This window comes from Osmerus eperlanus, chromosome 21 (assembly GCF_963692335.1).
Source record: "Osmerus eperlanus chromosome 21, fOsmEpe2.1, whole genome shotgun sequence".
Taxonomy (NCBI): Eukaryota; Metazoa; Chordata; class Actinopteri; order Osmeriformes; family Osmeridae; genus Osmerus; species Osmerus eperlanus.
Genome location: NC_085038.1, coordinates 9,154,285 through 9,181,940, shown reverse-complemented (window position 1 = coordinate 9,181,940; position 27,656 = coordinate 9,154,285). Strand labels below are relative to the sequence as shown.

Here is a 27,656-nt window from a genome sequence, read left to right as displayed (position 1 = left end):
GTGACCGGGTTTATTTACCTCAGCTTTATTCAGCACTTGGAACGGAATATCTCGATGCTTTTTGTTTTTTCGACGAGAATGAGTACAAAGATGCAGCCATGACTAGCTTTGGAGTGGTGTGTTTGAGCCCAAGTGCTGTCACTTAGCAACTGAGCAAGTGGTTTCTAATGAGAGGCCGTATCCCACAGGGGAGTGGAGGCACTCCCACACTAAGTGAGCATGTTTACCGTGTGTGACAGTGTGTGTGTGTGTGTGACAGTGTGTGTGTGTGTGTGTGTGTGTCAGTCCCAGATTGCCAGTGAAGACCTCCTGTGATCACGCCCAGACTAGAATAGATAAACACATAAACTGGTTCATTTAGTCCCTAATTACACCCAGCTCAGCAGGATTCATAGGTTGTGCTTTATATGATAACTAATCTAACATTTTCCAAATTTGCATTTGAGCCGCTTGGTTTAATCCAAGATGTGTCACTTTTTTGAAATGACAGACAATGTTATTTGTGCGTGCGTGCCCCTGTGTGTGTGTGTGTGTCCTGTGTGTGTGTGCGCGCGCGCGTGCGCTCGCAGGTGTGCCGCGAGTTCCAGCGGGGCAACTGCGCGCGGGGCGAGACGGACTGCCGCTTCGCCCACCCCAGCGACAGCCCCATGATCGACACCAGCGACAACACGGTGACCGTGTGCATGGACTACATCAAGAGCCGCTGCTCCCGGGAGAAGTGCAAGTACTTCCACCCGCCCGCCCACCTGCAGGCCAAGATCAAGGCCGCCCAGCACCAGGCCAACCAGACGGCCGTGGCCGCCCAGGCCGCCGCCGCCGCCATGGTGAGACACCCTCCCCACACACACACAGACGCACACACAGACGCACACACAGACGCACACACAGACGCACACACAGACGCACACACAGACGCACACACAGACGCACACACAGACGCACACACAGACGCACACACAGACGCACACACAGACGCACACACAGACGCACACACACAGACGCACAGACGCACACACAGACGCACACACAGACGCACACACAGACGCACACACAGACGCACACACAGACGCACACACAGACGCACACACAGACGCACACACAGACGCACACACAGACGCACACACAGACGCACACACAGACGCACACACAGACGAACACACACAGACGCACACACAGACGCACACACAGACGCACACACAGACGCACACACAGACGCACACACAGACGCACACACAGACGCACACCCACGCCGCCCCTAGTGTTAGAGTCACACACACACACAGGCCCCTCCTAGTGTTAGACACACACCCACGCCGCCCTTAGTGTTAGAGTCACACACTCCCACACACACACACCGCCCCTAGCATAGGAGTCACGCGCGCACACACATTTGTGGATGTACTCCAACACACATACACGTACACCGAGGACATACTGTGCTCCGCTGGTACCAAACTCATTCACCATAAATGAATATCCACCTTTTCCCCCCCCCCCCTGTGTCAGCTTTCGGCCCACGTAGGATTTGCATTATCGTTTAGGCGCGATTTTTCACGAAGGTGCTAGTTTAAGTCGAGTGTGCACAAACACAAGCGAGTGATTAATGTTGTTTACACAGCCAGCATAACTCTCATAAACGTGGAGCCCTGCTTTCCCACCACACAGACGCAACCACCTTTGCGGTTTCCCGTCTTAAGCGTTTCCAGTTGAATCATTCCGCCCAAACAGAGGTCCTTGGCCTTTAGGGGAAAAAAAAAAAAAAAAAAAAAAATAGCAGAAGGTGCAGTCACATGACAGACCACAACAATCTATTATTATCATCCGCCCCAGCCCTTTTATTCCAATGCCCTTGATCATACAAATACATTGTCCCCACCCCTTCGCCCCCCCCTTCACCCCACCTCCACCTCCTCCTCTGTCACAATGAGAAGTGCAGCTTTCTGCAGATCGCTCCAAATTGAATCAAGAGAGATGGATGAGAACTCGGGGCCGGGCTGACACCATTGCTCCCCCCCCCCCCCCCCCTCCCTCCCATTCAGCCCCACCAGGACGGAGGAGCAGATGCGCACACACACACAGAGACACGGAGGCCGGCAGGTTCTGACTATAGGGGACCGACACAGTCCCCCCCCACACCCCTCCATGTTAGACCGTTTCCGTAATCACGGTTTCAAGCGAGCAACGTTGTCAACGGGGTCCGCCGCCGCTGCTGCTCCCGCGCCGCCCCCCCCTCCCCCCACCACTGCAGTGTGCCCCCCCCCGCCCACGGCGTGCCTGCACATCCATCAGCCTGCCCCAACCCCCCTCGCTCTCTCCACCCCCCCACCACCCCTCCCTTTGCCCTTCCTCTGTCTGTCTGGGTGAGAAGGTGACTGGAGCACTGGTAGCCCCGCGCTCCAGAAACATGACCCCCCTCCCTCCCCCTCTCTCTCCACCCCCTCCCCTCCCCCTGTCTACCTTGATGACACTTGTGTTTTCTTAAGCCGGTTATGAGCAGAGCTAGAGGTTGACCTGAGGACAGCAGGGCCTTCGCTGCAGCAGAGCACGCTCCTCCCAGAGCACGCTCCTCCCAGAGCACGCTCCTCCCAGAGCACGCTCCTCCCAGAGCACGCTCCTCCCAGAGCACGCTCCTCCCAGAGCACGCTCCTCCCAGAGCACGCTCCTCCCAGAGCACGCTCCTCCCAGAGCACGCTCCTCCCAGAGCACGCACAAGTCCCCCTCACCTAAGCCACCACGCCCCTCAAGTATCACAATCACCATTCCACTCGACGGAGATGGAACTCGTTCGTTCTTTTCCGTCGACGGGGGTCGAATTCCCCCGGTGGGATTTCAAGGAGCGTAACGGAACATGCCGGAAACGTGACGTGGAAAATCGTTATAAAAATTCCAAAGATGGACTTGGAGACTTCAGACGCGGCCTCACGCCCACACGGCCGCTGTTGCTAGGAGTCGCTGTTAGCTTCTCGGGTGTCGTGGCGTTGCGCTCCATCTTCACCCGTGTCGTCTGTTTGATTTCCTTTGTCATGGCAAGCTGCTGACGTCCAACGCCGCCATCCTTGCTTCTACCCTAACAAGGATTTACATTTAGTCATTTTAGCAGACGCTCTTATCCAGAGCGACTTACAGTAAGTACAGGGACATTCCCCCCGAAGCAAGTAGGGTGAAGTGCCTCGCCCAAGGACACAACGTCAATTGACACGGCCGGGAATCGAACTGGCAACCTTCAGATTACTAGCCCGACTCCCTCACCGCTCAGCCATCTGACTCCCCTGATTCCCCCCCCCCCCCCCTTGTCTGTCTTGTGCTCATATTAACCATACCATTTCAACCTGTTAACACTGGATGTGTAGCGAACAGTATGTGGAATTATCCTCAGAATGTGTTCATCCTGTGTAAACCCAAGTCTGGTGCATGGCCTCCCAGCTACCGCCTCACCAATATCGTTTAGAGTGACCATTCAAGTCTCATAAAACCACATCCTCTAGTGAAGTCAGAGCCAGCAATCAGAGCCAGTCAGTATTTGTGGACTGCGCTGTTTTGCTGTAGTTTATTTATATAGGTTTTACAAACCCATAGATACATATCAACGACGCATAAACAAAGATACACATTTGATAGCTCCCCCCCTTCCGATTTACATTTTGACATTCACTTCTAGCCTGTTCATCCCTCAACACGATCAAGACACATTTAGCTTCCTCCGAGCAGACTTCAGAGTGAAAATCACTGTTGTAACCGGAGTGTGCCCTCCATCGCCGCTCCAGGCTACACTTCAGACAAGTTCGACCTGTGACCCCGATGGACGTGATTATCTGACAACCGAGACCGTGTCTCATTATATATTGAAGACGTGTGCTCTGCTTCAAAATGCCAGCGCTCTTAACATTTCACAATGTTAACACGGTGCTCAAGTACTTTGAATGGGAATATCTAGGGACAGACTAAAAAAGAACCGGTACCTGGTCCCGCTTCCCTGGTCCGTGTAGCAGTCCCTCCCTCATGTCCCTCTCTGTCACAGTGGTCCCCTCTCCCACCCAGAAACACACTGACACTAACCCAGTTTAACCCACAGATAGCGTCTGTAGAGTCACCGGTGGTGGCGTTCTCTGTTATCATGTGTATCGGCCGGGCGCCTAACCCAAAGATCTCCACCTTCAGATCCGAAGGTTGGCATTCGGCCGTTTTTCCGAGATATACGACTGTTTATCATGTTTACCGAAAGTCTTCTGTATTGTTGATCCTAGCCAAGCTGATTTACTTGTTGAGAAGTACTTTTACCTATCTACGCAATACTATCCAGTAGTTTGTTTAGCACCGCAGCAAAGTACATTTACAAAAGTCTTTTGTAAGTTCTAACCGCTTTTTAACCAAAGGTAACATAGAGGCTTTTTGCTTTCGTACTAATTCAGAACCTAGTAATGTTTCTTTGAAAAAAACAAATTTTTGTTTATGTGCATGCCTATTGTTTCGTATGTGGTATACTTGCATTCAGATTATTTTGTATTTTGTTTTTTTCCTTCTCACCTATCCACAATGCAATGCTGTCCCCCATGATGCACCTCTGCTTGCTGTTACCTGTATGTTAATACGCTTGAATCCCATTGGCCCACTGCCATCATGTGCTCGCTGCCTGCTATTAAAAGACTCAGTCGACTGCCAAAGCAATGAAGCGACCCCGCGAGGCAACTGTAGACCTGGTACTTTGACCTTTCACCTTTTGCTTTGCATGTAGCTTTTTTAATGTACTGTAGCAACTCACAGAATTTAATTTGGCCTTTTTGCTTTGAAACCAGTAAGACACACCCAGTATATGTATATGAAGTAGATATCCTACAATTTGCTTAAGTAACTGGTCAAGTAATGTTTAACTATGATTTACGTTCATTAATTGCGTATCAGTTACACAATGTTTACCTGTACTAATTTTTAAGTATTTCATGATTTTCTTTACGCTGTAAGTGTATTGTTGATAACTGGCTTGCTAGATATTGTGTGTAGTTCCCTCATTGTCTGTGACTATTTTAACCCTAAGTTGCCATTGTGACCTTGTCGTAACCCGTGCTTGTGCCTATAGCCACGACAGAGCAGAGTGTGATCTTGTTGTCAAGACTGGCATGTTTGCTGGTGCGAGGCCTCAGCCTCTGGTCTAACGTCCACCCCCCCACCCCCCCTCCTCCTCCGTGTGCCCCCCCTCCCCCCCCCTCCCACGCAGGCGTTCCCCCACGGCATGCTGCAGCCCCTACCAAAGAGACAAGCCCTGGAGAAGAGCAACGGGGCCAGCCTCTCTCTTCACCCCAGTATGTTGCACTATCAGCAGGCCTTGGCCAACGCACAGCTCCAGCAGCCCGCTTTCTTCCCCACAGGTAGGAGACACACCCCAACTTGACTCACGCACACACACACACACACACACACACACACACACACACTCACTGGATGGAGCTTCCCCTAAACTCTTCAAAGTCCCCATGCAAGCATTAAAAACATAGTTGAATAGTTGTCAAACTAAAACAAAAAAAAATGGATGGCGTCTCCTTATTTAACAAACTAACAAACATTTCAGCAGAGTATATGAGTTTGGGTCAGGATAGAAGCTTACGCACGTGATAGAGGTGTCATTAATGCCTGTACTTTGAGTGAATCCACACCCATGTAAGGACAGGTATGGCTGCCAGGTGGTTAGACTGGGTGGAGGCACGGCTAAGCTTTGATCAGGGTCATAAAGTCCTGTAGTTAAAACCGTTGATGACGGGATGTATGGCTGTTGAAAATACTATAAAATACACCTGGCGTTTTCAACACCTCCTTATTTAACGACAGCACCCATGAGGTGCCAGCCGGCGTCGACAAAAACGCTCGACACCGGCTGTTTAGCCCAATGTGATAGTAGAAGGGTCATCTCTCGCTGTGCGAAGGTCTACAGACTTCATCGGTGTTGTCTCCTCCCAGAGAAAACTCTAGTCAGCTCTCTCCCAAAAATTGGCCAAACATTACCTCAGGCTAGTGGATAAGGGAGTTAGCGGTTGCTAATGGTTCCATTTCTGCTCGGTCTTGCGCTTGAAGAGACGACTATCTGTCCCTCCCTCTCCTCTGTGGTGGTTGATGCCTTGTGGCCCCTCTCCTCTCCCCCATTCCCTCTTGACAGCGGACCTGTGTGGGAAGCTTGTTCAGACTGCCGCGGTCCACCCTCACTGCATGTTCCGCTCTGATAACAGCCTCTAGCCTCCAGCCCCCTAACCTCCTTCTACCCTCTCGCACTGAAAATAACCCATTTGTAGCATCCTCCCCCAGAACTATATTTAGTCCTATAGGGTGGTAACATTTTATTTTTCTGCCGACCGTGCTGTAAATTGGCCTCAGTAAATGTGAGGACCCCGGTTTTTCAGAATGTTCCAGCGGTTTTGAAACCGACGATAGCCCTGTGAATCCACCTGTATGAACGGCATGCTGTTTTTGGTCAGACCTCTGGCTCTTCTCTAACCTTGTTTTTTTTTTTTTCTCCCCTTGTTAACTCCTGTTCACTGTCCACTGCATGGGCACACAGGGTCAGTCTTGTGCATGACTCCTGCTAGCAGCCTTGGTAGGTTCTTCTCCTCCCTTACTCTCTCTATCTCTCTCTCTCTCTCTAGCTCTCTGACACGGGGGGGGGGGGGGGGGGGGGGGGGGGACTCTCCTCAGCTCTCACAGGTGACTCGATCACTTTGACCCCCCATTGACCGCAGCGCACCGTACATAAACGGTACATAAAGAAATTGGTGAAATAGGCCGTAGGAGATGGCACGTGGAGATTTGAGCTCACCTGTGAGATATGATGAACTGGGCCCGGAATGAAAAAGCTGAAGCTTTATTTTCTGAATGAGTTCTAACTCTCCTGTCAATGCTTAGTTTATGGTCGATTAGTCGACCATAAACTAAACTTAGGTCGATGAATGCCTTGTCAATCAAAACGTGTTTGTACAGTTCCAGTTGAATTTGTTGTTGTATAATAGAAATTGTCCATTGCCGTGCTCTGTTGATTAGGAAATTTAATCAGTTTCTCAGAGAACAAATGTGATCTCTCGATTGGCAATCCAACCCAAGAAGAACCTCTTTTAATTTAGCAACTTATATCTTAATCTTCTCTGGGAAAAACTGATTGTCTGGCTAAATTTCCTTACTTGTGATTGTAATAAGCTTCTCTCCTCTGTTTTGTTTTTGTGTTCTCCTCCCTGCGTTTCTCGCTTTGCATTGTGGTTGCATGCCATCTGCTGGTCTAACCTCACGATGGCTTGCCGCTCTGTAACAAATCCACCACTCCCAAACGAACACAACGACAACAACAACAAAAAAAACAATCGACCACGATTACCGTAACGCTCCACCCCTCCCTGTCCATTGCCTCCACGGTGCCTGCCCTCCCCCCTTCCTGAACAAAAGTCCCCATGATGTACAGCGCTACGCCCGCCGCTGTCTCTGCAGCAGCAACTCCTGCCACAAGTGGCCCCTACGCAGCAACAGCACCAGCCAACCAGGTTTGCTCCTTTTATAAGCTTCCTCTCATCCGTCCCTGAGCTCTGAATAAGTTCCACCCAGCTGAGGCCTTCTCCCTGCCCTGTCTGCTCCTGCTAGCGTCCTGGCTGGCAGGATGACGACACACAACGCATGAGGCGGAACGGCCCGCTAACAGAGGGAATGGGATTGTTAGGATCATTGCTGCTTTTATATCTGGTGTTGTTCTGATTAATGGGCTCGTGTTGGACTGTCTTTCCAGCTCCCTTGGCTCAGCAGAGCACTTATTCAGAGCTTTTCACGTTTGCAAATCGTAGTTGTGTCGCGTCACTTCCTGTTTAGCATGTCTGTTGTTTTGTTTTTTGTCCTCCCCCATTTCGGTTGTGTCTCAAGTATCCCTTTTCGTCTGCATTAGAACGTCGTCTGTGTGTCTGTTGAACGCTGACACACACATGCATACACGTACACACGCACGCACCCCTCTGGTCAGTCTTGATCCGTCAGCCGTGTCGGGTGGTGTCTTTGTGCAGAGCGCCAGTCTGGGGCGTAGCGAGGCTGGGGGAGGGGACCCCCACAGGGGAGGGGCGAAAGGGGGTCGGAGGCCTGGAGGCCACTGCCTGTCAGACATGCTATAGATCCAACCAGCTCCTGCCCTCTATTACTGTTGCAGGAGACAGGAAGGATGTTTTATTCCGGAAACGAGGGCTAAAAATGGCTCCGGTCCGGCCACCCGTGGCTCTGTGTCAGCAGGGGCCAGGAAGTCGCAGATGTGTGTGTGTCTACACACACACACACACACACACACACACCAATTTAGACCTGACAATTAGAGTTCTCTGCCTGCGGTGGAACAGAGTCCGTGCATCTACAAACACTGTTCCTCCTGCCTGGGTCTGTGTTTAGTGCACCAGCAGCTACATGAGACAGCATTCACTCCTCCATTTAACACTTCCCCCCACCAACGGCATCTGTAGCCGGATTGTTGCCGATAGTTGTCGTCACGTTACATTATGGACGTTTCAATGTTTGATTTACAATCTGCGATCTCACTTTAGAGGATGAGATGTGTCTTATTAGCGACACTAGAATGCCCTGAGCACCAGGCGATGTTGCTGTAGACTGTGGTTGAACACTCGGATATGACTACTCATTCATCCCTTTGGGAGGTTCCTTGTGCTCTTCCCCCTTATTGGCTGACAGTGAGCTCACTTCCTGTGAGTCAGTGCCGCTTCCTGTGAGTGACTGGCTGCAGCAGCGGGGAGCAGGGCGCCTTGTTAAAGATGCATGCGTGGGACTGGGAGCAGGAGCAACGCCGATGTCTGTCTGCTCATCTCCCTCCCTCTCTCGCTGTCTCTCTCGCTGTCTCTCGTTCCCTTTCTCTCTCTCCCTTACAGCTGTCTCTCGCTCGCTCTCGCTCTTTCTCATTCCATTCCCCTTCCCTGTAGGACACAGCATCCGCCCAGAATGCTGATTGAGCAAACAGACAAGTGTGTGTGCGTGTGTGTTTATGTCTGTTTACCTCTGTGTGTGTGTGTGTGTGTGCTTGTGTGTGTGCGCGTTTGTGTGTCAAGACCTCCCAACCCCTCACCCTTAACTCCCCTTGCTGCACATGTTTGTGTACGTGCGTGCGTGTGAGTGTGTGTGTGTGCATGTGTGTGTGGGTGAACAAGCTCTCTGTCCCAGATGGCTGCCACCACAGGCCCCTGATGGGAATCTCATAAGCGCTGAGTCACTGTCTCTGTGAGCTGGTTAACACATGACTTTAGTCATACTTAGACTCCCAGCTCGCCAGGCCCATATCGCACTGTCTGGGTCATATTAATAAGACTCGCTGTCTTAGCCGCAAGCGGAACCATCCATCACCTCCAAGGTTTGAGGTTGTGGCGCCCTCTGCTGGCTGTAAAGGCAGGCGTGCAGGTCAGCCGGAGAAGGTCTTGTTGGAGAGCAGCAGGGCTGAGCGGTCCTCTGGGCAGACACCCGGATCACATCCCACCCTCCATAACGATCCCACACATCAGGTCAGCATGCTTAAAATGCTACCAAGCACAGGGGGGGGAAGCACACCTAGTTGTACACCTAGTTGCACCAACGTTTGTGTAAAAAAAAAAAAAAAAAAAATACGTATTCATCCCTCCATTGTTCCTCCTCCACGTGGTGTTGGCTCTCCCCTCAGCTCAGTGGTCTGTGTGCTCTACTTCCCTGTCTGCCTGCCTGTCTGCCTGCATGCCTCTGGCCTGTGCCGTGGTACGCTGTGGAGCCGACTTCCTTCACCCCCAGCCCTCCCTCGGCCAATAACCTCGCTGGACACCCTGTGATGGGCACCAGGTCCAGCCTATCAGCTGGCTCCCCTACTTGCGACAGCCACATGTCCTCTTTTTTAATCTCTATTCATCTCTCTCTTGTCTTTCTCGCCGTCTCATTCTGACTCTCTGGCATCCAGCCCAACATGTTCAGACCTTCAGCCAACTCAGTGTGCTCAGTCTGTGTCGGACACCAGAATCCTCCTCGTTCTGTAGACGTCATCTTCCCTGCCCCATTCTATTAGTGTGAGCAGTGGCTTTGCAGGGTGTACATTGCACATACAGTTAGGTCCATAAATATTTGGACATTGACACAATTTTCATCATTTTGGCTCTGTATACCACCACAATGGATTTGAAATGAAACAATCAAAATGTGCTTTAAGTGCAGACTTTCAGCTTTAATTTCAGGGTATTTACATCCAAATCAGGTGAACGGTGTAGGAATTACAATACATTTTATATGTGGCCCCCCCCTTTTTAACCTGTTTACGCTCCTGTTTCGCCCGCGAGACAAAAATGCTGCCTCCCCCTTCCTCAGTTACGACGCACTAAATTCTAAAAAATATATTTTTTAGACGCTACACATGTTATACATCGTTGGAAAGCTACGATTCTTGTGCTTCCATTGAAATAAACCAATTCAAGATCAAGTCGCAATAGCAAGCAAAGTCAACGTCTTTTTCCGGTGAACATTCCTTCAACAATGCCAAAGAAAAAAGTTGTACTCACCCTAAGTTGTTCAAATAGGTCCAGGTGTGCAAATCATGCCATCAAAACTTGATCTGCGTAAGTCCCAAGGGTTCAAAGTATCTAACCATGTAAAGTAATTCGTCCAAATACAATGTTTTACGTTCATGAATAGCCATTATCCTTTGTTTCATTATGCAAGTTAGCCGACGGAAGAAACAACTTGTTCACATAAAAGTGTTATTTTCTCCGATTTATCAACGGAGTATTTACAAAATGAAGGTCTCAAAATGTCCGTTGAACCCTCCCCTTTTGATTGACACCTTGTTCGACCCAATAGGAGCTTCCATGCCCCGTTGACAGCCCTCTAAAGCCAACTAGGTCTGTGCGTCCTGCCCCCCGCCCCCCCCCCCCCCCCCCCACACTGGTTCTAAACAAATTTCTCGAACTGGCTTCGACTGGCTCTGAAATTAGCTCGTTAGCCTTGTAGCTGACAGCTAGCTGAAAATGCCAATACCTCATTTGTATGCGTCTGTGGAGCCTTCAAAATAACAGTCGATTGCGCAATATGGTTGACAGAATCAGTGTTCTTTGTGCGCCAATCCTTGGAATCAGATAAAGCACTCCAATGTGTTCATGCTTCAGTTTTTGTGTTTCAGTATTACTAATTAGGGATTTAGCTATTATATATGATATTTCTAAGTACCAGAGATGGGCCAGAGATAACAATTATGAAAAATAATACCTTTTTATTTGACCTTGACCTTGGTTACAAAGGGTCATTTTGGAGTCTCCAAAAGACCCTTTTAGAAAATTCCTGGATGTACTCTTATAAAAACATGTGTCAAATATGAATATATTGTGGTATTATGTTTGACTTTTGATTTGAATTGGGTAAGGCTTCAACCTGTGGTCCAATTTAGTCTTCCAGATAATACCTACCACCTCTAGGCCTATTCAGGCCTCTGTTTTCAAAACAAAATCTAGGCGGAAATAGAAATTTTCACTTTCCTTGTGTTCAAGCTTCTATTACTCAACACTAGAAGGACTGACAGGGGTCCTGACAACAGGGGACATAACTTCAGAGTGTCAGCTTTCAAAAGAGATCATTTACATGCATGTACTCCAAATGGTTCAAGAACAGCTTCCAATTTACTTTGGGTATGCTGTTTAGGCGTTTTCAGGCAAATTTAACAGGAACATGAAAAGGTTAAGGGACCAAAAGTAATTGGACAATTGGCTGCTCAGCTGTTCCATGGCCAGGTGTATGTTATTCCCTCATGGGAGTTCGTTATTTCATTGACAAGGAGCAGATAAAAGGTCTAGAGTTCATTTCAAGTATGGTGTTTGGAATCTGTTGCTGTCAACTCTCAATATGAAGTCCAAAGAGCTGTCACCATCAGTGAAGCAAGCCATCGTTAGGCTGAAAAATCAAAACAAACCTATCAGAGAGATAGCAAAAACATTAGGTGTGGCCAAATCAACTGTTTGGTACATTCTTAAAAAGAAAGAACGCACTGGTGAGCTCAGCAACACCAAAAGACCCGGAAGACCACGGAAAACAACTGTGGTGGATGACAGAAGAATTCTTTCCCTGGTGAAGAAAAACCCCTTCACAACAGTTGGCCAGATCAAGAACACTCTCCAGGAGGTAGGCGTATCTGTGTCAAAGTCAAAAATTAAGAGAAGACTTCACCAGAGTAAATACAGAGGGTTCACCACAAGATGTAAACCATTGGTGAGTCTCAAAAACAGGAAGACCAGATTAGAGTTTGCCAAAAAACATCTAAAAGACCCTGTACAGTTCTGGAACAACATCCTATGGACAGATGAGACCAAGATCAACTTGTACCAGAATGATGGGAAGAGAAGAGTATGGAGAAGGGAAGGAACTGCTCATGATCCAAAGCATACCACCTCATCAGTGAAGCATGGTGGAGGTAGTGTTATGGCGTGGGCATGTATGGCTGCCAATGGAACTGGTTCCCTTGTATTTATCGATGATGTGACTGCTGACAAAAGCAGTAGGATGAATTCTGAAGTGTTTCTGGCAATATTATCTGCTCAGATTCAGCCAAATGCTTCAGAACTCATAGGACGGCGCTTCACAGTGCAGATGGACTATGACCCGAAGCATACTGCGAAAGCAACCAAAGAGTTTTTTAAGGCAAAGAAGTGGAATGTTCTGCAATGGCCAAGTCAATCACCTGACCTAAATCCAATTGAGCATGCATTTCACTTGCTAAAGACAAAACTGAAGGGAAAATGCCCCAAGAACAAGCAGGAACTGAAGACAGTTGCAGTAGAGGCCTGCCTGGCAGAGCATCACCAGGGATGAAACCCAGCGTCTGGTGATGTCTATGGGTTCCAGACTTCAGGCTGTCATTGACTGCAAAGGATTTGCAACCAAGTATTAAAAGTGACAATTAGATTTATGATTATGTTAGTTTGTCCAATTATTTTTGGTCCCTTAAAAAGGGGGGGGGTGGGGGGGGCACATATAAAATGTGTTGTAATTCCTACACCGTTCACCTGATTTGGATGTAAATACCCTGAAATTAAAGCTGAAAGTCTGCACTTAACCCTCGTGCTGCCTTCGGGTCACATGACCCAAAGGTTCATAACGAACCATCGTTGTGTTTACCCAATTTTACCCAATACAAAAACAAATACAAATAATTTTCTTTTAACCATTCCAATGTGGGGGGTCTGAGACAGCCCGACAGTTAAAAGAAAATGCTTCACTTTGTTTTTGTATGAGGTAAATTTGTCGCAATACGACGGTGGGTCACAATGACTGATGGGTCAGAATGACCCGAAGATAACACAAGGGTTAAAGCACATCTTGATTGTTTCATTTCAAATCCATTGTGGTGGTATACAGAGCCAAAATGATGAAAATTGTGTCAATGTCCAAATATTTCTGGACCTAACTGTAGGTTTTGTGTGGAGTGGCTTTCTAAGTAGCCTGAGAAAATGATTGGCGTTATTTGCAAAGTAAAATAATTTCTCTCATCAATTATTCTCTCTTTCCTTTCTCAGATAATCCTGAAGTAATGGTCAGGCACGAAATGGCGTGTCAAGAAGCTGCACTAAGAAGACCCAAACAGTTCTTATGTAAATACTACCAACCCTCACAGCTAGAGGTACAGCAACCTGCATGCTAAGAGTGTCATTCAACAGTTAACCATAAGACTTGAGTGCTGGTGTAAGATACACAGGAGAAGAAAGAAAGAAAAAGAAAAAAAAAGAAGAAGAAGAAGATGTATATGTATATGTATTGCTAGAAAAACTATTAACATGAAAAAGACAAAAAGAAAATGTACAGTTCTACATAGACCCATAGAGGCGGAGGTGGCGAGTTTCTTTTAATGATTGTTCTTCTCCAAAACAATGTGGGTCCCTCTTTTCATATTTTGTTCAGAGACAAGGAACATCTGCACAAATGTTCACCCCTGAGAACTCCTTATTTGCACTATAAGAGACATAGTGCTTATTGTCAAGTGCTTCATTGTTTTAAACGTCACAGAGAACCCCCCTCTCAATGTAATTATACCAGTTACTCCTGGTGCTTTGGCCAAGCTGAAGTTTTGTTTCTTTAAAAAAAATATATACATATATTAATGTCGCAGGGCAAAATGAGCTCAGTGTTTACTAAATGGACTGTCCTAGTGATAATGGAACTCAACCCCCCCCCCTCCTCCACCCACACACACTCCCACCCAAATGCACCTACACACACTCCCCCTACCCCCCTTTATGATGCTGTGGTACACTGTGTCTATCATGGGAATCACTTGCCAACATAAGATATTGGGGTGTAAAGACAACAAATGATATGAATCTTGCCAAACATGAAGTCCCCATCACTGAGAGCACAGATGAGGTAAGAGTCTGGGTGAGGAACGACTCTACAACCACCTCAGCCAGGCCATGTCTGCTGTCCACATCTCCTGCTGAAAAGGACACCTGGGGGGGTTCTAGTTTGTTTTATCAGTGCCCCGTTCAGTTTTGTCTTTAGAATAGGTGCTGGGTTAAGGGGGGGAGGGTGGGTGGCGGGAGGGGTTGTGCTCATCTGGGGGAGTCATGGGGGGGGGGAGTAGAGGCCCTCTGGCCAGCCGGTGTTTTGTGCCAAGGGCTGGAGGAGGCTGTGGTGAAGCCCAGCCCTGGCAGTGTGGCAGGGCCTGGAGGTCTGGGGACAGACTGACCCGGGGCCCCCAGAGGCCCCTGCCAAGGCCTCTGAGCTCCTCAACACAGGACAAGGCCTGGGGTGGGGAGGGGAAGGGGGTGGCAGGTGTCACAGAGGGGTAAAACAAGTGCTAAGACTCGAAAGGTGCATTTGACGATCCTCGTGAAGTGAGATGACTTGAACTTTGACTGGAGGGCTATCTGTGACTGTCAGCCGTCAACCCTGCTATCACCGATAATCCTGTTCCATTCGAGAAACAGTAGAAGTGCCTAAAAAATCCTTTACCACCATAAGCATCCGGAGAATCTTGATTTTTGCCGCAGGATAGAAACAGGTTGGTCAAAGCAAAGCTCCAAAACTACAGAAAACATGAACAGTCGTGTGCTGTGCATGTCATTGTAGATGTCGTTCACCAACACACCCAGTTATTTTGTCACTTAAAAAAAATATATACAAAGAGAGACAACAGTCAAATTAGGATTAGCTTGCTAGAATGTTTGTTGAATATTTCATGATGTAATATTCATTCTTACCATGGTTTTAAGTAGTTTACATGGGAAAAGTGACACAGAAGATGTATTGTGATGTGTGTGTGTATGTAACATATGTCTCTTATTTTGAGAGTTTATATTCATGGTCATAGCAGTGTATTCTATATAAATTTCAAATTGTGTTGTTTGATGTAACTATCAAGGTATGTGTGTCAAGACTATCGATAGAATCAGTTATTTACATGCCAATATGTTTTAAAACGTACTAGCATTGTTTTAAACCAACCTCCATACTATATTAGCTGTCTTTATGGCAGTGTATTCAATGTCTGTAGTATTACACAGAGTGTATGTGAGCTTGTGCATGCATGGAAGTGTGTGTGTGTGAGAGAGAAAGAGAGAGAGAGGGGAAGGGAGTATGTGTGAGTGAGTGAGTGAGAGAGAGAGAGAGTGAGTGAGTGAGTGAGTGAGTGAGTGAGTGAGTGAGTGAGTGAGTGAGTGAGAGAGTGAGAGAGTGAGAGAGTGAGAGAGTGAGAGAGTGAGAGAGTGAGAGAGTGAGAGAGTGAGAGAGTGAGAGAGTGAGAGAGTGAGAGAGTGAGAGAGTGAGAGAGTGAGAGAGTGAGAGAGTGAGAGAGTGAGAGAGTGAGAGAGTGAGAGAGTGAGAGAGTGAGAGAGTGAGAGAGTGAGAGAGTGAGAGAGTGAGAGAGTGAGAGAGTGAGAGAGTGAGAGAGTGAGAGAGTGAGAGAGTGAGAGAGTGAGTGAGTGAGAAATGTGTGTGTTTATTGTTTATTCATGGTGCTTGATTTACATAGACAATCCACAACAAGACACATCTGGTTCAGCAAAATACGGCACTGGTCTTGACGCTTACGTTTCCTTTTGTTTTTCATTCACTTTTACAAAGGTTTTCTTCACAAAAGTTACAGTTTTAATGTAACTTTTGGTGTGGTGAAAAAAATAGATATATTTTGTTGTAATTTATCTTATTTTACTTTGTCAAATTTTAGTTGGAACTATGTTGTAACCTATTATATTTGGAAATGAATGTAATTTATTGAGCTGTGCTGCATTCTGCACGGTGGTCCCTTCTCAAGGTCTAGTCTGGCAGCTCAGGAACTGAGGAGCTGGTCAGGGTTAAGGGGTGGAGTCTTATAAGCCACCAATAGAAAGCTACTGGATCTTTCTCGCCTTGTCATCAACACAGGTCATCGCATTGCAGTAATGAGCAAGGCTCTGAAATTGCTTGTATCGTAAAAAAAATATAAAAATACTAAAATGTTTATTGTATAGATGACATTTTACCAAAAAAAAGAAAAAAAATAAGACGATTTTAAAAGGATGTACTTTTCACTCTAGTATGATAGTATTTCATAACGATATTAAGTTGTTGCTGTGGCAACCTAAAGTTGCAATTACTAAAGTTCGGTATTTTTGTAAATGATGTAACTGTTAAGTTGATTCTTTTTTTTTCTAGAACACTGTACACAAGCTAGATTGTAAAGCAGATTTGAATATTTCTTATTATTTGTTGAGATTTTAATGACATAATATTTTCATTAGCATTTAACAGCCTCTATAAAGGTGTATCTGTAACACTTAGGCAAAGTTACCAATATTCTGTAGGATAAAAAAGTGAATTGTCTATTAATTAGTTAAGATGTAAAAACCCCTAAGAAAGGACCATTGGTTTTATCAGCACCAGAGGCAATGGTTAATCAAAGTTGTATGCTTGATGGTCCATCAGAGTTATGGATTGCACTTTCTTCCTGTAAAAGAAAATGTAATATGTGACTGATGTGCAGATTCCTGTAGGATCTAGCACTCTTAGCAACACGTCGGCAACACTGTCGTTCTGTGTATTAATCACTACCAGTTACTACTACGAGTAAATTATCTTCATTAAGCATCCTGCATGAGAAGAAACTCACCTTGTTTTTAGGACTACATGATAACATACTGAATGTTTTTAGTTATACTGAAAAACACACAAAAAAAAGTCTGCACATGAGACAAACTTCAGGTTGTCCTCAGTTTGGGTCCGTGTGAGTGGACCCAAGCATTATGAATGGAATTGTATTGAAATGAACTGTAATGTATTGAAATGTGTTGACAATGACTGATTGATGGTAACAGGAAAATGTAAGCACTTTCTGAGCAGTTGGTCAACTGAGCAGACATGCTTATCCAAACACTTTGCCTTATCTTTAGTCCATCGTGCTTAAGGTTTCATGTTCCAGAGCTCTTAAAATAGGAAAAAAAAAGGTTGTGAACTGGGTCTCCACTGAAGTGACTTCTCAGTTGAACAAAAATATATATCTATATAAATATATATTATATTGTTTCTGTTTTTACTTTGAACATTTCCATTATGAGGCCAAAAGAGTTGACTGGAGTACAGGAAGCCGGCGTGTGTCCTGTTCCAGTTCAGAACCTGGTGGTGTGGGTGCGATTCATAACCGGAGGGTCTGGCCATCACTTGTGACTGCTATGCCATCCGAGATGCAGTATCCGATCGAAGATGTAACTAAAACATAAACAGACAACAAGACCCTCATTGGATTCTTAGTTTCAATGTAACCATTTCTCAATGTTTGATTTGTGCATATATTTTGTGCTACTTTATGTTACTATAGTCAAATGTTTTGGTTCCAGCAAGATAGTGTAAAATTTATTGAAAGAAATAAAGAAAATGAAAGACTTTGTCGGGTGGACCATTCATCTGTTTAGTATTGATTAACAAATGCTTTTATCAAGGGGACATTGTGAGAATTAATTGCAAAAGTAGTTATATATCGGATTATTTAAAAGTTGCAACTGTATGTCACACGATGGCGCTAGATACATTGGCCTCAAACGCATGCTTATTACTAGCTTTTACATGTAAACAAAAGCAAAACAGGATGAGATGCAATAAGCATTCATATTTGTGTACGTCATCAATTCCCGTACGTTTTTTTGCTTCCATGTGTAAAGATATTTACATCTTCAGTTGATATACATCATTGCCATACACTTGCATGAAATCGGTATCCCGATGACGTCACGGTTACCTATATCCTCTCGGTCCAGTCCAGAGACTCACGGATCAGATGGTTTCCAGCCTTGCGTCATTAAATGTGTGGGTGCAGGTTGATGGTCGTGCATATTGAACATAATTCTTAACCGACAAAGCTCGTAACATATAGACTTATAATCAAGGTATTGTTTGATGTGTGTGTTCTGCTATTATTCAATGTTTGTTTGTTATCCTTTCATTTATATTTATTTTTAAATTTAGGTTGTTCATGTTGTTTTTCATTAGGCCTATATAAAATGAGAGCATGTGTATGCTTCAAATAATTTGTTTTGTTTAATTGTATGAATTTAATAGATTAGCCAGATCCAAAATAAAAGTCTAAACAAACAGCAAGTCTCTTAGCCACGACCCATTTGAAAGACCAATTTGCTGTCATAGAAAAAGCATCCAATGTCGTTTACATTACAGTTCAACAGTTAGCATCCTAGTCCTGGTTCGATGCTTTCTCCCGTCTAAAGATGTCAGTGTTACACCGGCAGAGTATCCTGCTGTGCAAAACGCGCACGAGCAATATGGGTTTGTGGTCCTGCTTGAATGTGTCTCTGGTTGGCATCTTCGCAAAGGAGCCTAGACAACACGGAGTCCGTTATTTTTTCCTTCAAATGGCGACTGAAGGACGTAGTCAAGAGGCGAGTTTACGCTATTAGGGATCCGATTTAGAAGGGGCACCATATATACTGCTCATGTGCAAAAGAAAACTACGCGCATAAGACTGCTATAAATTTGAAGGACAGGAAGTTTATACAATTGTGCCGCATAATTAAGTCACTATTTAATAATATTGTTTTCTCGTGTTTTCTTAATCGGTTTATTTGCTTTTGATGAGACGTGGAGTAGGAATTGTATTTCTCAATTGACTTGGCCTTTCCTTGTCAATGTCATGATATATGCATTGTACTATATTGCAATGCTTTGAGATCCGATGTACGATGCCACTGTATTTTGAGCTTTGATCAGATCACATTGCGTTGGAGCGCAATGCGCGAGTACAAAGTGGTGGTGCTCGGCAGTGGTGGCGTGGGAAAGTCCGCCCTCACGGTTCAGTTCGTGACTGGAACATTTATCGAAAAGTATGACCCTACGATTGAGGATTTTTATCGGAAAGAGATTGAGGTGGATTCCTCTCCATCGGTGCTGGAGATTCTCGACACCGCTGGAACAGAACAGTTTGCCTCTATGAGAGACCTTTACATCAAAAACGGACAAGGTTTCATTCTGGTCTACAGTCTTGTCAATCAACAAAGTTTTCAGGACATCAAGCCAATGAGAGATCAGATTATCAGGGTTAAAAGGTGAGTATGAAAAAGGAAATTACAGCACTCCTAGACTGAGCAGGTGTCATAAGTTTGTGTGGGTGTATTTGTGTCTTTGTAACTGTACTGTTTTGGCGAGGAGCTAACCAGCATGCACTATACCTTTTACGAAAGTGTCTTCATGAATATCTCCATTCATCTCTGAGAGGGGATTTTCCCCCTAAAATAACAGCAAGTGCTGAGCCAGCGAGCAGAAATCACATCACGCTGAGTTCTGCAAACTCACCAGAACCTAATGGGATTGTGTTCAGCTGGAAGCCAAGAAGACATCAGGCCTCCATTAGTGAGCAATGAGGAACATTTTAACTCCTGGCACACAGAAAGCAACAGGGAGCTAGAGAGAGGTACCATCAAGGCTGTTCTGTTTCAATGTGACCAACAGGATTCAAACCCAGGTACCTGCAAACCAAATCCTTGGTCTGTTACGTTATAACCCAGGGAGATTCTCAGGAAAGCAAGTCTTCACATCTCAGACAAAGACAGTGGCTAGTGTCTGTGTTACATCAGAGTACATGCTGTTGGTATAACCCCCAACTGCAATGCTCCACAGAAGAACCAAATAAACCGAGCCCTCACAGGGAAATCCAAACTGGGTGTGCCACCTAATGATTTAATGATTTCCTCCGAAGCTTGCTAAGGTTTATGATTGTATCGGGTGGAGCGCCAATGTTTGCCCAGCACATCAGAGGCTTCTCACGCTGTGCTGATGCTGTGTCTAATAACAGCATGTTCACAGTGAGCTGTTAAGTGTATAGAGACGAGGAATGGGATGGAGACTGAAACAACATTTCCCAGGGGGGAACTGCTAAACACTGAGGCCCAACCCATATCCTGGTCTGACTGTACTTCACGGGCCAGCGAGTGAGGTGCCAAAGTCATTGTTTGCGAAATAATCGCTTGGACAGGATTCCTTCTGCATCTCTCTAGTATAGCGGCTTAGAAACTGGTGATAAAGATCTTTACCTAAGTTCTGAACTCCTCACAGAGCTACTGTATTCCACGCACCCACTGTGTGCTATGGCCCGACTCACATCAGCAGTACACTGGCTCACACTGACAAAAACAGGTTTCTGTATCCTCTGCATATTCTGTCTTTACTAGCCCTCTCTCTCCCTTTTTTCACGGCTCTTTCCACAGAAACCTATTTTCTTGGAGGTGTCCTGGTTTGCCGTTAAGTGCCTCGAAAATATAGCCTTTCAAAGTAGGTGCGGGCCTGCGTCATAAATCTTCAACAAGAGTTGGAGTCACTGTGAAAGACTCCATCAGAAGCAGCTGCTCTGTGGGGGGTTGGAGAAGGGGGGGGAGGGGGGGGGGCGTGTTGAAACTATACAGTAACTGCATCCCTTGAGACCATACAAATATTCTCTACTCTCCAACTCTGCCATCTACAGTGGCTTGTGTCACTGTACTAACAGCTAAGCCAGTGGTGAGGACTGTTTTCTGCGTAGGACAGTTTCCCTGTTAATTAAGGACATATGAACGCCGAAGAACAATAGCAGCTCCAGGCCTGGGGGCCATTGAGCTGTAGAGAGACTGTGTGCTGCTCTGTAATTAGTAGAATTGCACGGAGGATTGTGAAGCTGGTGTCGAGTTCATGGGGTAGGTTGCTTGCTTTTGAAGTTCTCGTCAAAGCCGTTGGCCACGGCAAGCTGCCATGAGGGTGAAATGGCCAAAGAACGGAGCCTTTCCCTTTTAGCCGAAGTCAGGAAACATTTTTCCGTCACGTGTGTTCATCTCGCACAGTGGCTGTGAGCATCTGCAGTGTGGACGTTTTACGATGCATCCGTCTTTGCCTCTCGGCTGGAGCGATGCTTTTCACATGAGACCGCTTCCAATCCCAGATATAACTGAGACCAGAGGATCTTTTGTACAGCAGAGACAATCGATGATGGCTCGTAGCTCCACAGTTGTATACCTACACACAACAACTGGGTAGATATGCAATATCATAGGTGTGCACATACAGTTTGTATCTGGTGACTGGATCAGCTGCAGTTCTTGTGCAGTTCCTCTAGGTGGCACTTGCTTCACCAGCTATATTTAGAGCCTCTCCAGCATCTCTGCCACATGACATTTTGTCTGTGTGGCACTTTCCTCCTACACACTTCACACCTTCTAGGCTGCAAGACTCCCAAAGTGACACATGCTTAGCGCTGGTAAAAAGCAAAGCATTCTGCACCATTGTCTGCATGTGTGTAAGTGTGTGTGCGTGTTGTGTTATGTTGTGTGCATGCCAGGTGAATCCACCCTTGGTTACCAGCCTCTCTTTCTCTATCTATATAGTTTCCTGTTTCCCAATTGCAGATAAGAATAACAGTGATGATGCTCCCAGCTTCTTCCATGACTCAGCACTCCTGAGTCAGAGAGACACTTGTGAGCAGAGCCACCACGTGGAGATCCTTCCTTCTGGAGACACGAGTTCTGCTTTCTGACACCGTTTCCCAGGAGCCCCGATCGATCCTTTCCCGGCGACGCAACGTCCGAGACAACAATCATTTGTTCTGTCCATCCAACAAACGGTCTGTATTCCAAGACCGTTTCTTGGAAAAACGGAAAGTATCGTTCGCCGGCGGAAATCTGGATCGGTTCTCCCATCAGCAACATGCAGATTGTCTTGAACACCAAAATCCCCCCCCCCCCCCCCCCTCGGGCGGGTTCCCAGGCAGGAGGAGGTGTCTGTAACAGGGAGCCCAGCGCTGCGTTCACAGGCTCTCTGAGAACTTCCCATTAGATGTGGTCAATTATTCAACGAGCGGTCCCGTTCCTCCCTGTTTGTGTTGACGCCTGAGAGAGGCTACTCTGATGTGAACTGTCAGCGACACGTCCGGGGAAGAGCTTTGGGGGACCCTGAGACACCCTGAGACAAGCTGGAGCGCACGGCAGGAAAGTGACGAGATGAGAGGAAAGGATTCGAACAATGGAGCGAAAGCACCATGCGCCGTGGAAAAGCTTTGGTCGCTTTAATGCATAACAGCATGATGCCATTCGGGGCCATGAGGTGTGAAAGGGGAGGGTACTTTGTGGGGCCCAGCCATGCTGTTCTGAACCTTAGATGGTGCTCTGCAGAGCAGGCGTAGGGCTCTTAAGGACAGCTTAAGAATTGTTTCTCCTCCCAGACGGCGCTCCTCGGGTCAGTGTAGAAGCCAGTGTGTGTGTGATCACGATGTCAGAAAACCTCTGTTGTTGTAATAATGTTCACCTCTGAACCTGTGATCTCAGGAATGGCATTTCTCCTTGTTCTATGTACCATACATACAGTTTCTTAATCATAAATTCCCTCCCTCTCTCTCTCTCTCTCTCTCTCTCTCTCTCTCTCTCTCTCTCTAGGTTCGAGCGCGTGCCGGTGGTGCTGGTGGGGAACAAGGTGGACCTGGAGGACGAGAGGGAGGTGTCGTGTGACGAGGGCCAGGCCCTGGCTGAGGACTGGGGCTGCCCCTTCATGGAGACCTCAGCCAAGAGCAAAACCATGGTGGACCAGCTGTTCACCGAGATCGTCAGGCAGATGGACTCGTCCTCCCTGCCTGACCGAGACAAGCCATGCTGCTCCACCTGCAGTCTGCAGTAACCCGGAGGATCGAAGGGAAAGAGTCCACCAACCAAGCGCAACAAACGCAAAACTCAGAATATTTACTAGCTCTTGTGGCAAAAGCGGTGAAATGATCAAATGTGAATTGGTTTAGTGTGAGTGTGTTGATTACTTCAGTCTGGACTTTCCTGTTCCACTGTTGTTGAATGTGTACAACCAAACCTTAGTCGGACAGACATATAGATGTATGACACAATTAATGGTAGACTCTGTCTGTGAGTCAATTAGTTGCCTTGTCTCATTACATTAATCTCTGACTACAGATTTTCTACTTGTACAGGACATTGCGCTGAACTGTGGAGACATGGTAAAACTGTTTTATTTTAGCACCTCAATAAATTAACTTGAAAAGGTCTCACTATTCATAAAAGGCATTTGTCCTGGGAAACAAAACAAACACCATTGCCACTGATTAAAAGCATCTTTGGATGTGACAGCTGGTCTTCAGCACTGGTGTTATGGCTGGCAAGTTCTTAGCTAGCTATCAAATCTTTATAGGGAATTTCAATTTGATTTACAACTCTAAACTTAACGGCCTGCCACTAGTCCAGTGGGCGGAGCCAAGCAGGAACTTTATGCATTCAAACAAAGCCAAAGGCTTGATAAGCTCATTTGAGACCCTTTATGAAATCTTTACATAATATGCGTAAGTACACTACACAACCTCTAATCCATTAGTCACTACGCACATTTTCACATTGAGATTTTTATATCACCTCCAATACATTTTATGTTGTTATATATTGTGGTCAAATGTTCACCCTCCAATTCCTGGAAGACACAGGCCTCTGTGTTAATCCTGTATTCAGGAACAGGAAGTGTGAGCCCTAAACCTGCTGAGGCCCTGGAGACAGAAACCCTGAGGATCAACAGCAAGTTGACTTGGGAGACGGCACAGGCGAGACGGCACAGGCCATGTAATTACAGGAAGTACAGTGACTGATGGTATCACCAGACATGATTTATCAATGAATCAGGGTGTTGACAGTCACGGCTACAGAAGCAGCTACGACACAAGATAGGACCCAGGATATAAACGCTATGCTATGGTGTGCATGTGTGTCCATAGATCAGTAATGCTAATAAACAATGCATACAAGACTGAAATACATACTAGATTATTCATAAAACTTCATAGGATGCCAGGCCGGTATATACATACAGGTTTTCCTCCACACTTTATGGAACAAATAAGATACAGTGGTCTCAGTCTGATTCATTGCGTTTGGATCCAGCTCTGTTCTCCAGCACAATGTCTTAGATCCATTAGCAGACATTCCTGCTAATGAATGCCAACTACTTATCCTAGTCTAATACAAGCATCTGTCACATAGCCTCTATTACAGTCCTGGAACTCTATCAAGTTGTGGAAACAAACATGTCCTTACTCCTACTTTAAGAATGATGTAGCCAACGTAGATATTATTTTACCTCACCCTGGCAGCTTATTGGCACAGACAGTCAAGACATTTCATAGCAGCACCTGTCGAGAGAGAACAGGAAGGGGAGAATGACAGGGACACTAATGGAGTGAGTGGGAGGTGTGGGTGCCCGGGTGGAGAGGTGGAGTGCTTTGGAGTTGAAAATAACTGTTAAAAGATATATTTTTGTGACAACAGTTACTAAATCAAATTGAGGAAATCTCTGAAATACAGCAACAGCTACCCCTACTGACCATGTTGTAGAACAGCCTCCACTCTACAAATGGCTGATGACTGGAACTCTTATCACTAGCCCGACATACAACACGGACATAAATAAGACTTGCACCCGAGTACGCATGGCGTCCTTTTGACAGTTTCTGTAGCTTAAAGTCAACTACAGAAAACTGAAATATTTTCCATGCTCAGCTTTGCTATTGAACTATTAAATAATTTCAGTAATTGTACAGGGAATATTACACCATGTCGTGTAGGAGGACCATGTGTCATCTTCTATTGCGCCGTAAGTACACCATCCCTTTTCTGCAGAACTGCAATGCCAGCTAAGAGCTAGCTGGCCAGAGAAAGCGAGCTAGCGCTGATATTCCCTGTGTGACCTTGGGGTTTCCTTATTTTAATGTCATACAAATCTATAAATATGTTTAAATTGTGAGATGAGGTCGACGGTGTGTCTAATGCTAAATGTGAACTTGGCCAATCTAGTAAACGTTGACAAAATGTTTTTAGCTAGCTAGCACACACTAGGTGGTTTAAAGCCTGTATTATTTGTAATTCTACAGTCAGGTGTGAAAACAACTGGGAACAGAAGCGTTAACTAGCTAGTATTTTTTGGATGGGTGGGCAGTTAGCTCAAACTGCTTGAAACGTTTAGAATAACCCTCTAATCGCGTATTACTTCCTGGCATCGTTCAGGTCTGGCGTCCAGCGTAGCGGCTGTCCGTCCATTGGCCACCGACTTGCAAGTACAGCGCAGCGCGGTGTTCTCCCGTGAACAGGCTCGGCAACGCGCCCTGTATCCCCGCACGGAGAAGATAGAGGTGACCCTGCAAGGACATGGTCTGCAAGGGACCCTGCTGGTCATGAACAAGGGAATGTCTACTCCACACAGTTGTGCACGGCGTAAGTTCAGTAAACAAAATTGTGTGTGTGCACAGAAGGGATTGGTCTTCAGATGTTGGCTGTGTCTGAATAAGACAATGACTGGCTCTTTATTTCTCTCTCAGATTTGACAGAGTGGCATGTCACCAACTCTGCCCTGGCGCTGGTGGATGGGGCGCCCTGGCCCCTGCACCAGCCCCTCACCCAGTCCTGCGCCCTTTCCCTGCTCACCTTCAAAGACTCCGACCCCCAGCTTGTCAACCAGGTACTGGCTGCCACTGTCTGTCGGTCAAACTGTCAGGTATCTACCTGTCTCTCGTGATGGTGGACAACCCATGGGATAGCAGACACTGTACCAAGTTAAGACGTTGGTCTGGTTTAACTGATGTGCCTGGCTGCTCTGTAAGTCTTCCCTCCCCTTCCTGTTGGCCAGGCGTACTGGAGGTCATGTGCAGGCCTGCTGGGCCAGGTGCTGGAGGATGCCTTTAAGGAAGACTTCACGGTGGAGCTGCTCCCAATCCTAGAGGTGCCAGGTACTGTCCTTGGACACACGTACACACACACACACACAGGTCTGAATACTTAAGTACCATTTGATATACCAGGGATATTATGCAGCAGTGTTTGTCCCTCACGCCTCCCTGTCTCCATCTCTCTCCACAGTGACGGCAGGAGCGTTCTGTTGTGATGTGGTGCTGGATCCACAGTTAGACTCATGGGAACCCAATGAGGTGCGCGGGGGCTCTTTCATCCATGTTTTTCCTTTTGTGTCGGTGCCGTTTTTAGGATGTCTTGTAGACATGGTCTGGTCTGATCTGCCCCCCCCCCAGGAGTCTCTGAGGTCCCTGACCCGGGGAGTCCAGCAGCTGATCCACCGGGACCTGCCCTGGGAACCTCTGGAGGTGGCGCCCTCTGTAGCCCTGGAGGTCTTCTCCCACAGCAGGTACCCTCCTTCCCTTTCTCTCTCGGTTTCTCTCTGTCGTATTGTTTTTCTGTCTTTTTCTCTATAGAAATGATGTGAGTACAGTCTTGTAATAAGTGTGTGTGCGTGTGCAGGTGTAAACAGGAGGAGGTGGAGGAGAAGGCAGCGCAGAGCGATAGAGGCACAGTGACACTTTACAGGTGAGAGACCCAGACACAAATAGTTACGTCCACAGTCATTTTAGGTCTGTTACACACTTGCGCAACACACACAGAAACTTCTCCATGCTCCTAAGACCCAACCTGTATTTACCCCACTGTCTGTGTTCTAGGTGTGGGGACCATGTGCTGTTGACTGGGGGCCCCCTAGTGGCGAGGACAGGTCTATGCTCCCAGTACGAGGTGACGGCCGCCCACACTCTGGGAAAGGGTCCCTGGGGTCTCCAGCGCCGTGTGCAGGGGCTCTCGCTGCCCCTACAGCTACAGGTACAATAACACACCTGTTTAGGTGCAGACATTGAGCTATATGTCCCCTTTATGTGTGGATCTTTCTGTCAGAGAAGAGAATAATTCCCTGTTCGGTCCCCCTCCTCCCCTCAAAGGCTCATCACACAGTCTGGAGGAAGCTTAGAAGTCGAGCTGAGAAACTGGTAAGGTATCCTCGCACAGATTTTCAGAGTATTAAACTCCAGTTTCATAACTGGAGTTTATATTGTAATCTCACTGGTTTGTTCTCCCCGTAGCTTAAAGTGCCTACAGGATCAACCAATAAAGCAGCTCCAGATATGCTGTCCCCACCCCCTTCTGCTGTGACTCCACCCCCTGCCACTGAGACACTGACCCCGGCAGCCAACAACTAAAACATATCTCTGCACATCATACATACTTGCATATCTTTGTTGTATTTGTTCAATAAATTTAAACTAAACTCATTATTGACACATTTTTATGTGTGTGTTTTTTTTATATATATATATATACTGATTGGGAAAAGTGTATGATACATTTAACATTTACTTGATTTTCAACTTGAAAGCACAATTGGATAACTTCTCTGTTTGT

General features: G+C 46.5%; 3 protein-coding genes across 10 annotated transcripts in view; all 3 read left to right on the top strand.

Annotated features, from left to right (window-relative positions):
- mbnl2 (muscleblind-like splicing regulator 2) overlaps positions 1–13,844 on the top strand; it is a 37,450-nt gene extending 23,606 nt beyond the window's left edge. Inside the window, exons 5-11 of one of the 8 annotated variants that reach the window (XM_062447684.1) lie at positions 570–824; positions 4,644–4,697; positions 5,213–5,363; positions 6,545–6,580; positions 7,417–7,511; positions 9,929–10,034; positions 13,521–13,704. In XM_062447684.1, the coding sequence (XP_062303668.1) occupies positions 570–824; positions 4,644–4,697; positions 5,213–5,363; positions 6,545–6,580; positions 7,417–7,511; positions 9,929–10,033 (696 nt within the window). In that variant the 3' untranslated portion in view covers position 10,034; positions 13,521–13,704. Of the gene's footprint in view, positions 1–569; positions 825–4,643; positions 4,698–5,212; positions 5,364–6,544; positions 6,581–7,416; positions 7,512–9,928; positions 10,065–13,520 lie in introns of those variants that run through there. The other 7 variants (XM_062447690.1, XM_062447685.1, XM_062447692.1 and 4 more) reach the window with 7 other exon arrangements.
- Positions 13,845–18,654: 4,810 nt separating this feature from the next.
- LOC134007576 (ras-related protein Rap-2a-like) lies at positions 18,655–23,491 on the top strand. Its single transcript, XM_062447144.1, has 2 exons — positions 18,655–19,526; positions 22,875–23,491. The coding sequence occupies exons 1-2, from the start codon at positions 19,213–19,215 to the stop codon at positions 23,110–23,112; spliced, it is 552 nt and encodes a 183-aa protein (XP_062303128.1). The 5' UTR covers positions 18,655–19,212; the 3' UTR covers positions 23,113–23,491.
- Positions 23,492–24,814: 1,323 nt separating this feature from the next.
- Positions 24,815–27,527, top strand: mrpl39 (mitochondrial ribosomal protein L39). The gene is made up of 11 exons (XM_062446779.1): positions 24,815–24,907; positions 25,025–25,077; positions 25,488–25,694; positions 25,799–25,938; positions 26,107–26,206; positions 26,337–26,404; positions 26,504–26,616; positions 26,730–26,795; positions 26,927–27,080; positions 27,197–27,244; positions 27,338–27,527. The coding sequence occupies exons 2-11, from the start codon at positions 25,038–25,040 to the stop codon at positions 27,452–27,454; spliced, it is 1,053 nt and encodes a 350-aa protein (XP_062302763.1). The 5' UTR covers positions 24,815–24,907; positions 25,025–25,037; the 3' UTR covers positions 27,455–27,527.
- The last annotated feature ends 129 nt before the right edge of the window (positions 27,528–27,656 follow it).

Bases quoted from the DNA above. Each gene is read 5' to 3' on its own strand.
- LOC134007576 (XM_062447144.1), top strand. From the start codon at position 19,213: ATGCGCGAGTACAAAGTGGTGGTGCTCGGCAGTGGTGGCGTGGGAAAG. The intron at 19,527-22,874 runs GTGAGTATGAAA...CTCTCTCTCTAG, and splicing joins CAGATTATCAGGGTTAAAAG to GTTCGAGCGCGTGCCGGTGG.
- mrpl39 (XM_062446779.1), top strand. From the start codon at position 25,038: ATGTCGTGTAGGAGGACCATGTGTCATCTTCTATTGCGCC. The intron at 26,207-26,336 runs GTACTGTCCTTG...CTCTCTCCACAG, and splicing joins CCCAATCCTAGAGGTGCCAG to TGACGGCAGGAGCGTTCTGT. The intron at 26,617-26,729 runs GTACCCTCCTTC...GTGCGTGTGCAG, and splicing joins GAGGTCTTCTCCCACAGCAG to GTGTAAACAGGAGGAGGTGG.